Raw genomic sequence first — 12,938 nt, 5'->3', positions numbered from 1 at the left:
TAAAAACTACCGTGCATCTATAAGAATGCCAAGAAGTTGTGTGAGTGAACGTGTTCATAGTAGCCGGGGGTGTCATTGTGTGCGAGGCTCACTGAGTGGCCCCAACATCTGCTGTCAACCCGTATCATCTGTGGACGGGAAATATCCCCGCTGGTAGGAGAGGGAGTACATACATACGGAAATATATATATATATATATAATGACTGCATGGAAGGTATACATTATAGCATCTAGGTATAGCTTTCCCTAAGCAGTGGCATATATTATGACTGTGATTACTTGATTCATACAATATAAAAAAATAATTTAGAATTGTTACCCAATTGCAAGATAAGGCAAAGATAACACCAGCATGCGCGCTGCCCATTTTCATCATTACTCGATTTATACTTGCGCATTTCAGCTGGGTAGTACACAAATTCTCTTATATAAAATTATTTTCACATTCGGTACAGTGACATGTCCTTACCGTAGATATTTTCCCAAGAAAATTGTAAAGTAGTACTGCGGGAAATTTCCCCAGATGTAGGAATGAAACACCTGGTGAGGGAGTGAGTGCCCGCATGACCCTCCGTCATGGCGTCACTCACAAGCTTCCCTTCTAGTTCACTGCCAGTGTGTGGCCTGACACCTATCACGCCTCGTAACCGTAATACAGCGCTCGCTGATGACCTCTCAGATTCTGACGATACATTTTTCGTGCCTCGTCCTCGTCGTCTTCGGCAGACATCTCATCTAGTGTCAGATATCCCAGCTAAGATGGTGCTCATCACTACCACGTCGCGCGCCTGGGATGACGAATTTTGCGATATTAGTCTTGAAAATGTTGGTGATCTGAAAAGTGCCAGTGGTGAGTGCTATGATAAAGATGCCGCCTCTTGCGGGAAGAGTAAGGTTAGGCAAAATTTAAAACATATCGCGCGTAAGATCACTAACAGAAGAAAGGAATTAAGTGAAGTCGCACTTGTGAGGAAAGAAGACCTCTCAAGTGGTACTTGTGAACAGGTCAACCTCCCTCCATTCGAGATATACTGTGACCATAACGAAGACATCCTAGGTCACAGGGATCCCATGTTAGGGCAGCTAGGTCACCAGGGGTATGTCTTGGAGGGAGGCTCCAGCAGGCACAGACGAAGGCAGAACTGTTCCTACCAGGTACAGGTGAACCCCCAGGCCTCACCTCACTCTTCAGCCTCACCTACTGCCTATTGTTCCTTCTCCAGCCTCATGAATGCTGCCGACGACACCGCCTATGGTGACTCCGACACTGCCACTGCTACCAGCGACAGGAGCAGACATAATAGTGACAGGCAAGTAGGGGATAGCATAAGCTAACCTTCATTTGGGATAATCCTTCATCGGAGGTACCGTGATGCTGATGAAGGGATCGCGATCCAAGGAATCCGAGTTACCATCCGCTGCCGGGGATCAAATTTGATTACCTCCCATTTCTGGGTAAGGTATGACCGTTAAATTTAGCGCGTCCCTATAATATAATGGGTAAATGTTTATTGTTTTTATGTAATTATTATATAATTATAATTATTATTATTTTATTATTTCTTATATTCCACCACACAGGAAGTTCAGGATATGTGCAGTTTGCTTAGAGGTTAGATTTAGTCTGCCCAAAATACCTCGCCATGATATTCTTTGCACTTATCAAATCAGTATTGTAATTATGCATGGAAATGTACTCCTTATAACATGTCAGTCACACATTGTAAACTTTGCAAAGAAATCAAAATTTGAATTTGAATGTGCACGAGTTATGAGAGAGTTATGAGAGAGCCACAAAATTTGATTAACACAAGCCTATCCGATGTTATCCTGACGCCAAATGACTTCGAACAGGCGATAAATGACATGCCCATGCACTCTACCCCAGGGCCAGACTCATGGAACTCTGTGTTCATCAAGAACTGCAAGAAGCCCCTATCACGAGCCTTTTCCATCCTATGGAGAGGGAGCATGGACACGGGGGTCGTCCCACAGTTACTAAAAACAACAGACATAGCCCCACTCCACAAAGGGGGCAGTAAAGCAACAGCAAAGAACTACAGACCAATAGCACTAACATCCCATATCATAAAAATCTTTGAAAGGGTCCTAAGAAGCAAGATCACCACCCATCTAGAAACCCATCAGTTACACAACCCAGGGCAACATGGGTTTAGAACAGGTCGCTCCTGTCTGTCTCAACTATTGGATCACTACGACAAGGTCCTAAATGCACTAGAAGACAAAAAGAATGCAGATGTAATATATCCAGACTTTGCAAAAGCCTTCGACAAGTGTGACCATGGCGTAATAGCGCACAAAATGCGTGCTAAAGGAATAACAGGAAAAGTCGGTCGATGGATCTATAATTTCCTCACTAACAGAACACAGAGAGTAGTCGTCAACAGAGTAAAGTCCGAGGCAGCTACGGTGAAAAGCTCTGTTCCACAAGGCACAGTACTCGCTCCCATTTTGTTCCTCATCCTCATATCCGACATAGACAAGGATGTCAGCCACAGCACCGTGTCTTCCTTTGCAGATGACACCCGAATCTGCATGACAGTGTCTTCCATTGCAGACACTGCAAAGCTCCAGGCGAACATCAACCAAATCTTTCAGTGGGCTGCAGAAAACAATATGAAGTTCAACGATGAAAAATTTCAATTACTCAGATATGGTAAACACGAGGAAATTAAATCATCAGAGTACAAAACAAATTCTGGCCACAAAATAGAGCGAAACACCAACGTCAAAGACCTGGGAGTGATCATGTCGGAGGATCTCGCCTTCAAGGACCATAACATTGTATCAATCGCATCTGCTAGAAAAATGACAGGATGGATAATGAGAACCTTCAAAACTAGGGAGGCCAAGCCCATGATGACACTCTTCAGGTCACTTGTTCTATCTAGGCTGGAATATTGCTGCACACTAACAGCACCTTTCAAGGCAGGTGAAATTGCCGACCTAGAAAATGTACAGAGAACTTTCACGGCGCGCATAACGGAGATAAAACACCTCAATTATTGGGAGCGCTTGAGGTTCCTAAACCTGTATTCCCTGGAACGCAGGAGGGAGAGATACATGATTATATACACCTGGAAAATCCTAGAGGGACTAGTACCGAACTTGCACACGAAAATCACTCACTACGAAAGCAAAAGACTTGGCAGACGATGCACCATCCCCCCAATGAAAAGCAGGGGTGTCACTAGCACGTTAAGAGACCATACAATAAGTGTCAGGGGCCCGAGACTGTTCAACTGCCTCCCAGCACACATAAGGGGGATTACCAACAGACCCCTGGCAGTCTTCAAGCTGGCACTGGACAAGCACCTAAAGTCAGTTCCTGATCAGCCGGGCTGTGGCTCGTACGTTGGTTTGCGTGCAGCCAGCAGCAACAGCCTGGTTGATCAGACTCTGATCCACCAGGAGGCCTGGTCACAGACCGGGCCGCGGGGGCGTTGACCCCCGGAACTCTCTCCAGGTAAACTCCAGGTATCTCGACTATTGGTTGATGTCTCTTGTTACTAGTTAGTTACTGGGATCATTGTATCTTATGTTTCTCTTGTCTATGCCGAGTAGATTCACTGTTTTATCGTATGTGTTTAGACATTACCGTTTTTTTTCTTTTTGGTTTGTAGGAAATGGAATCTTTTATGTAAACATGTGGGTTTGGGTCGATATGTGTATATATTTTGTAATAGTATGAAACGGGGAGGCTCGAAACTCCTTCCGAGTGTGACAACCTGACCCCGGAAGTGTATTTGCGTTAATTATTTCTGCAGATTTGAATTAAAGACCATTTTCTCCATCTTGCAGAAGCAGGGGGTAAAAGAGATTGGTGTAAATTTATGTAGCTCACCTGGTTTTTGTACGGGGACGGTGATTCATTAGTGATGATTCACATCTCCATAGAGTTTGTTAATTCCAAATGTATGTCAGTGCCATAATGCTAAAAGAGAAACTTTTGTTATACATGAAGTGGTTGACTGTCATCTGTAGCTGTAGTCTGTTATATCTGTTCAGCATGTTATTTGAAACTGGTGATCTGTTTCAAATAACGTGGAACAAAGCCAAACTAAACTTGTCTCGAGTTAATTTATTGTCCCCGTGTAACTATGTTGTTGTGATGGTGTGTCAGTATTCCTACTGTCCTTCACACTAGCATACGCATTCCATATACACCATAATGCCAATTACATACACATGTATTTACATATCTGTACTAGACACACCACCAAAGCTCCCACCCGTATAATCCCCGTATTACCTGATATCTACCCCGTACACCCTACATTCATCGCACACTCGCCGTAATAAAAATTAAGCATAAACCACCATATCTATTCCGCACCGCGGTAAATATCCCACACACCGCGATGTCTTTCTCACACACTACTGTAACAGTCTTACACACCACTGTAACTGTCTCACACACACTACTGTTACTTTCACACACTACTGTAACTTTCACACCACTATAACTATCTCACACCATTGTAACTATCTCACATCACTGTATCTCACGCCACTGTAACTCTCACACACTGCTATATCTTTCTCACACACCACTACCACTGTCTTACATCACTGTAACTCTCACACCACTGGAAGCTTCTCACACACCACTGCAACTATCTCACATACCTCTATATCTATCACACACCACTGTAACTGTCTCACACACACTCTGCAACCAGAAACAATACACAGCCGCTTGAACATTTCACCTGATCCCTTTTTAACCAAGAACTGTGTATTGAGCGCTGTTGCTGTGTCGTCAACAGGTGTTCCCTCCCTGCTGGTCCCAGTGTTATTGTCATGTACCTCGTTGTTATTGATGGCTTCGTGGCAGAGAAACTATGTATTCTTGTTTTACGCATATTCTCACATGTTAGCTTGTTTTTTTTTTATTGGAGCTTTGCTTGTAGCCAGTAATTATTCCCATTAGTTTGTCGTTGCGGGATGTATTGAATTTAGTTGATTTTCATTTTGTTTTATGACTCTGATCGCGGTTTGTATCTCGTCCCGTGGTATGGTTTGCTTTATTAAAAAATACTTAGTGTAGAGAGGGTACCTATGTAAAAATGATGATGGTAACGATGAGTGTGTGTGAGGATTCACCCCCTCCACAGGTGTTGTATGTTGCAGCTGTGACCCAACTGATAAGCTGACAACCTGCACGCGTTTTAAAAGCGAATGTAAGTGCTCATTCTGCGTTAATTATTTCTAGACAATCCTAATATATAATAATAATAATAATAATAATAATAATAATAAATAATCCTCATTTGGGCCTGGTAAATGAATTCTCTTGATCTTAATGCACCCTTCCCTAGATAGATAGATAGATAGATACATACATATATATATATATTTATATATATATATATATATATATATATATATAATATATATATATATATATATATATATATATATATATATATATTATGTGTGTGTGCGTGTGTGTGTGTGTGTGTGTGTGTGTGTGTGTGTGTGTGTACTTTCCATTTCCAGGACTCGAGTCCGGCTATACAAAAATAACCGGTTTCCCTGAATCCCTTCACAAAATATTACCCTGCTCACACTCCAACAGATCGTCAGGTCCCAAATACCATTCGTCTCCATTCACTCCTATCGAACACGCTCATGCACGCCTGCTGGAAGTCCAAGCCCCTCGCCCACAAAACCTCCCTTACCCCTTCCTTCCAACCTTTTCGAGGACGACCCCTACCCCGCCTTCCTTCCCCTACAGATTTATACGCTCTCCATGTCATTCTACTTTGATCCATTCCCTCTAAATGACCAAACCACCTCAACAACCCCTCTTCAGCCCTCTTACTAATACTTTTATTAACTCCACACCTTCTCCTAATTTCCACACTCCGAATTTTCTGCATAATATTTACACCACAAATTGCCCTTAGACAGGACATCTCCACTGCCTCCAACCGCCTCCTCGCTGCTGCATTCACAACCCAAGCTTCACACCCATATGATAGTGTTGGTACTACTATACTTTCATACATTCCCTTCTTTGCCTCCATAGATAACTTTTTTGTCTCCACATATACCTCAATGCACCACTCACCTTTTTTCCCTCATCAATTCTATGATTAACCTCATCCCTCATAAATCCATCCGCCGACACGTCAACTCCCAAGTATCTGAAAACATTCACTTCTTCCATACTTCTCCTCCCCAATTTAATATCCAATTTTTCTTTATCTAACTCATTTGATACCCTCATCACCTTACTCTTTTCTATGTTCACTTTCAACTTTCTACCTTTACACACATTCCCAAACTCATCCACTAACCTTTGCAATTTTTCTTTAGAATCTCCCATAAGCACAGTATCATCAGCAAAAAGCAACTGTATCAATTACCATTTTGTATTTAATTCCCCATAATTTAATCCCACCCCTCTCCCGAACACCCTAGCATTTACTTCTTTTACAACCCCATCTATAAATATATTAAACAACCATGGTGACATTACACATTCCTGTGTAAGACCTACTTTTACCGGGAAGTAGTCTCCCTCTCTTCTACACACCCTAACATGAGCCTCACTATCCTCATAAAAACTCTTTCCAGCATTTAGTAACTTACCACCTATTCCATATACTTGCAACATCTGCCACATTGCTCCCCTATCCACTCTATGATATGCCTTTTTTAAATTCATAAATGCAATAAAAACTTCCCTACCTTTATCTAAATACTGTTCACATATATGCTTCAATGTAAACACTTGATCTACACATCTCCTATATATATATATATATATACACTGGAAATTTCTCTTGTTGGCATACTGCCCCCAATACAGTTAATACAAGGGCAACAGTTCCCATTGTCTGTTCCCTCGTAAGAGATCTTCATGGCTATATTCCATTTATATGTTCTATCAAGTAGATGCACTTTATTTTGTTGTATGCGCTTGCGGAAAAGCACTTCGGAATTGCGTTTACTTTCGTGGGCTGGAGAGCTATGCACAATATTTTTAACTTCTTTTATGGGCGAAAAATATGTAGGGTAATTCAGGCCACAATGAGACCAAAGACACGGACTGTTTTGTAATCATGTACAGTGTGTGTTTGTCACTTTGATAATTACACAGCATGAGTCAGAAAACTTATTAATGTAGAATGTTATCTACTGAACAATCACTTTTAAAATAATAATAATAATATATAAATAATTTGGAAGTACTTAGCGGCTTTAGTTGGTGTGAAAAATACTCTATGGTTAATATTCAGAAAGAATTTTTGTGGTTCTCTCCCTCTCTCTCTTTTTTTTTTTTTTTGACACAGGGTTTGACAAGGTTAAGGATCCCTAGCTTTATTGACAAGCTATTTACAGGTTAAGGATTCCTAACTTTATTGGCAAGCTAAGAGCTGTTGCCTACATCAGCTCATTTGAAAGCATTTTTATTGTTATGAGACATACAAGTAGGGAACAGGATGAAGTTGGAGCCACTTGTGGGCCAGCATTTTCATTTGATCAACTGATTTTATCTCGTTGACATCATTATGCTCTTTCTCTCTCTCTCTCTCTCTCTCTCTCTCTCTCTCTCTCTCTCTCTCTCTCTCTCTCTCTCTCTCATGCTTAATGACCTTTAATAGTAATAAGGTCATATTTGTCTTTCATTGAAAAAAGCCACTTCGAGGAGCTCACGTTTTATGTCAATAAAAGTAAATGAAAAATTTATGCTTGCTTCCACGGGTATAATTGACCAGTGTTAATTAAATTGAGTTTTCCCTGGGTTACAGAAATTATCTCCCTAAGTTTATTATTATTATTATTATTATTATTATTATTATTATTATTATTATTATTATTATTATTATTATTATTATTATAACATCATATTCACGAGGAATCTAAACTCGTAGGGATCATTCAGCGCCTGAAGAATGAGAGGTGATCAGATTTAATCCGAGGAAGAGGAGGCATATTTCAATTCGTAGAATCACCAGCATTAAGACACCAGAGTCACAGTTTGTTAGGTTTAGACTCGCTGAGAGTACAATTTAACCTTGAAACCTAGGTTAAATTGTACTCTCAGCTTAGGCATAAACATCTGTCAGTGTAAATGCACCGATATGCATATCCCTTTCAGTGTGTTTGCAGTGAGATATATATATACATCTGCGCATATACAGAAATATACAGTTCTGTAGTGAGATATATACACTGAAATATAGTTCTATAGTGAGATGTATACACACGCTGAGGTATATACCGGTGTATATGCGCTGTGATATAAACCTCTCGGTATATATACACTTGTCATCGTCATCTTGAAGTCCAGCAGTAACCAACTCTTGGCTGGGCTTTCCCTTGTGGATTATTATGTTTATTATTTTGTATCATTTAATCAGACTTTTTGTAACGAACCGATCTGTTGTCTGTCCTCATTGGAAATTGAGACACATACGGTATAATGCGACTCTTGATAATGACCACTTTGTAGGTGTAACGTCGTAAATAAAAGACTAACATTACACTGCATTTTTCTTTCTATAGTTTAGGTACCATCTTCGCTCCAGGAACAGTAATCATCATTATTTCCCCTACTGTAAATTTAAGCTTATATTTTTACTTTGATTCACGTCATGTAGATAAACTCGAAAAGGCTTACAGACAGACTAATCCCGGAACGAGGAATTACAACGTAATGCATTACGAGGACCAGAGACAAAGGGACACAGATGTAAGCTAAAGACACAGATAGCAATAAATTGATAGAGTATATCGACAGGACGTAAATAAGACACAATGTAGGTTATGGCATTTTATTTTTGATGACTTTTCGTCAACATTAAATTGATAAAGTCCATGGCGGACGTAACGTTTTCACAAATGCTGTAACCCGCGCATTGTGTCTCTCATTAGTAAAGACACAGATGTTAGGTAGCTGTTCTTTAGTCTCAGTCTGGGTAAGTAGTGAGGCAAATTTAGTGTTTTATGAGTAAAACATACCCACACACAAACACACAATCACATACAGTGAAGAGGCGGGGCCAGGAGCTACGTATCTGCCCCTGCAACCACAAATAAGTGAGTACATGAACTGTCCTGCCATACACGAGCACCTCCAATACAACTTACAGCCAAAGGAAAACTTGCACACTTCACTGTTTAACAAGAATTCACAGTTCACATACCGCTCTTACTGACGTGAAGTCATCATGTAGTCACAGACCGGGCCGCGGGGGCGTTGACCCCCGGAACTCTCCAGGTAAACTCCAGGTAGCCTGTAGACATGAACTAACTCCTTGCTACATATATACCAAACGTGGTATATCACATCATAAAATTGACCTCTAATAATGAACCAAAACTGTAAAAAAAATATCTTGCACAGGATTAGGAATTAAAACTTTTATTGAAACACGCTGCAGCCAAAATAACGACAGCGGAATATTTACTAGTTAATTCCTGGTAATTAGGCCCGGGGAGGAAGGGTGAGCAAGTTTATTCTATTGTGAAGCCTCGGCCACAGCGCCATCATCTGGAAAACCCTGTCAGGTGCATCCAGAATCTATTTTCCTTAGTATTTCCAGGAGCTGTATATTACATAAGTATTTTTTGACAAAAGAAGGCACTGTCTGAAGCTCAGACTAATAATAATAATAATAATAATAATAATAATAATAATAATAATAATGATAAAGGCAAGAGCAACAGACAAATTTTTGAAAAGTTGCGCTGTAGATAAAATTTAACGGAATGTAAATACAGATTAAGAGACTTAGCTTTTTCATTTTAATAACATTCACACTGCGTAATATTAACTAATATTAAAAGTGATATCTATATATATTTATTATTAACACATCGGCCGTCTCTCACCAAGGTTGGATGGCTCGAAAAAGAAAAACTTTCATCATCATTCACTCCATCACTGTCTTGCCAGAGGCGTGCTTACACTACAGTTATAAAACTGCAACATTAACACCCCTCCTTCAGAGTGCAGACACTGTACTTCCCATCTCCAGGATTCAAGTCCGGTCTGCCGGTTTCCTTAAATCCCTTCATAAATGTTACCTTACACTCCAACAGTACGTCAAGTCCTAAAAACCATATGCTTCCATCCGCTCCTATCTAATATATATATATATATATATATATATATATATATATATATATATATATATATTTTTTTTTTTTTTTTTTATTATCACACCGGCCGATTCCCACCAAGGCAGGGTGGCCCGAAAAAGAAAAACTTTCACCATCATTCACTCCATCACTGTCTTGCCAGAAGGGTGCTTTACACTACAGTTTTTAAACTGCAACATTAACACCCCTCCTTCAGAGTGCAGGCACTGTACTTCCCATCTCCAGGACTCAAGTCCGGCCTGCCGGTTTCCCTGAATCCCTTCATAAATGTTACTTTGCTCACACTCCAACAGCACGTCAAGTATTAAAAACCATTTGTCTCCATTCACTCCTATCAAACACGCTCACGCATGCCTGCTGGAAGTCCAAGCCCCTCGCACACAAAACCTCCTTTACCCCCTCCCTCCAACCCTTCCTAGGCCGACCCCTACCCCGCCTTCCTTCCACTACAGACTGATACACTCTTGAAGTCATTCTGTTTCGCTCCATTCTCTCTACATGTCCGAACCACCTCAACAACCCTTCCTCAGCCCTCTGGACAACAGTTTTGGTAATCCCGCACCTCCTCCTAACTTCCAAACTACGAATTCTCTGCATTATATTCACACCACACATTGCCCTCAGACATGACATCTCCACTGCCTCCAGCCTTCTCCTCGCTGCAACATTCATCACCCACGCTTCACACCCATATAAGAGCGTTGGTAAAACTATACTCTCATACATTCCCCTCTTTGCCTCCAAGGACAAAGTTCTTTGTCTCCACAGACTCCTAAGTGCACCACTCACTCTTTTTCCCTCATCAATTCTATGATTCACCTCATCTTTCATAGACCCATCCGCTGACACGTCCACTCCCAAATATCTGAATACGTTCACCTCCTCCATACTCTCTCCCTCCAATCTGATATTCAATCTTTCATCACCTAATCTTTTTGTTATCCTCATAACCTTACTCTTTCCTGTATTCACCTTTAATTTTCTTCTTTTGCACACCCTACCAAATTCATCCACCAATCTCTGCAACTTCTCTTCAGAATCTCCCAAGAGCACAGTGTCATCGGCAAAGAGCAGCTGTGACAACTCCCACTTTGTGTGTGATTCTTTATCTTTTAACTCCACGCCTCTTGCCAAGACCCTCGCATTTACTTCTCTTACAACCCCATCTATAAATATATTAAACAACCACGGTGACATCACACATCCTTGTCTAAGGCCTACTTTTACTGGGAAAAAATTTCCCTCTTTCCTACATACTCTAACTTGAGCCTCACTATCCTCGTAAAAACTCTTCACTGCTTTCAGTAACCTACCTCCTACACCATACACTTGCAACATCTGCCACATTGCCCCCCTATCCACCCTGTCATACGCCTTTTCCAAATCCATAAATGCCACAAAGACCTCTTTAGCCTTATCTAAATACTGTTCACTTATATGTTTCACTGTAAACACCTGGTCCACACACCCCCTACCTTTCCTAAAGCCTCCTTGTTCATCTGCTATCCTATTCATCTGCTATCCTATATATATATATATATATGTGTGTGTGTGTGTGTGTGTGTGTGTGTGTGTGTGTGTGTTGTTGTTGTGAGTGCGTGCGTGCCTGCTGTATGGATATGTAAGTTTTTAATTAAAACATGACATATTTAAATGTTTTTCGTTTTGTGAATATGTAAATAATTAAAGATGAGGTGTAGCCATTTCTTTGACATACAGATCACGGAGTAAAAAGTATACTCCATAATCACAGAGCTGTCTGGAGAAGGGGTCGAGATCCAGTTCCAGGACCCGCCCCTTATCCTTCAATTAACTGGCTCCATTGGTTCCTAGCCTCTTGGGCTCCATTGTATCTCGAAGCTATGTATGGAGTTTGTTTCCACTACCTCAGCACCTAATTCCTCTTGTCTGGCGGCCCGTAGGTTAGTGGTCGCCCCATCGACTCACAAGCAAAGGACTTGGGTTCGATCCTGGTGCAGGTGGCGAGGCTGGGTATGTTTCCTTACACCTGTTGCCCTGGTTTACCCGACTTGTTGTGGGTCGCATCCTGGGGAAGAGGACTAAAGGACCCCAATGGAAATTAACTACACTGGCTTTCTTGGTTTATTAAAACCCTCAGGGTTAATCTGGGTAGTTTTATCCTTCTGCTTCTACTTGTCAAATGATGAAAGCGACTTCACACAAATAACCCTCACATAGGAGAGAGGAGCTTACGACGATGTTTCGGTCCGACTTGGACCATTTACAGTCACACTATAACAGTGTGCTTATGTGTCTCCTGGTTCCTGCCGTCCTCTGCCAAACTGCGTAATTACACCGCTGTGTTTGGTGGTTGTAATCCTGTTTGATCAAGTGGAGGAGAGGGGTAGTTCTAATTCCTTGGATCAAGAACTCTCACCGGCATTAGAGCTTCTTCCCGCACCTTAAAGGGCACTTATGACCTTCGCCGAAAGTTCAAGGTTTAAAAATAATCGATTACTTTTCCTCCCCTGTTCTGGTCGGGTCATTTTTAACAGCGTTTAATCGACGAAATCTTCAAGCACCCCATCCTCTACTTGGAAAGTAATTTTACCCGGAGTAATACACTCCATCAGTCTTATTCAGTTTTTTAATTATGGTAAATACACATGTTGTTATTAAAATTAAAACTTCTCTGGGGAAATCTTTCTTAATTGGCAGGGCTTACCTGGGGAGTCTCGGGGCGACGGTAACTAAGGGGGAGGCTAATTAATGTATATTATGGTACCCCGAGACCCGTCCCTGTGTACAGGCGTCATAATGGTGCACTGGTGGAGGA

General features: G+C 41.2%; 1 protein-coding gene across 1 annotated transcript in view; it reads left to right on the top strand.

The window, feature by feature from the left end:
- Positions 1 to 375: 375 nt before the first annotated feature.
- Positions 376 to 12,938, top strand: part of LOC128702441 (serine-rich adhesin for platelets) — a 405,069-nt gene continuing 392,506 nt past the window's right edge. Inside the window, exon 1 of the mRNA XM_070102124.1 lies at positions 376 to 1,311. Coding sequence (XP_069958225.1) covers positions 578 to 1,311 — 734 coding nt within the window. The 5' untranslated portion in view covers positions 376 to 577. The remainder of the gene's footprint in view (positions 1,312 to 12,938) is intronic.

The sequence above is a fragment of the Cherax quadricarinatus genome, chromosome 80, assembly GCF_038502225.1.
Source record: "Cherax quadricarinatus isolate ZL_2023a chromosome 80, ASM3850222v1, whole genome shotgun sequence".
Taxonomy (NCBI): Eukaryota; Metazoa; Arthropoda; class Malacostraca; order Decapoda; family Parastacidae; genus Cherax; species Cherax quadricarinatus.
The sequence above is the reverse complement of the archived record's forward strand: the minus strand, read 5'-3'. Positions and strand labels throughout refer to the sequence as shown.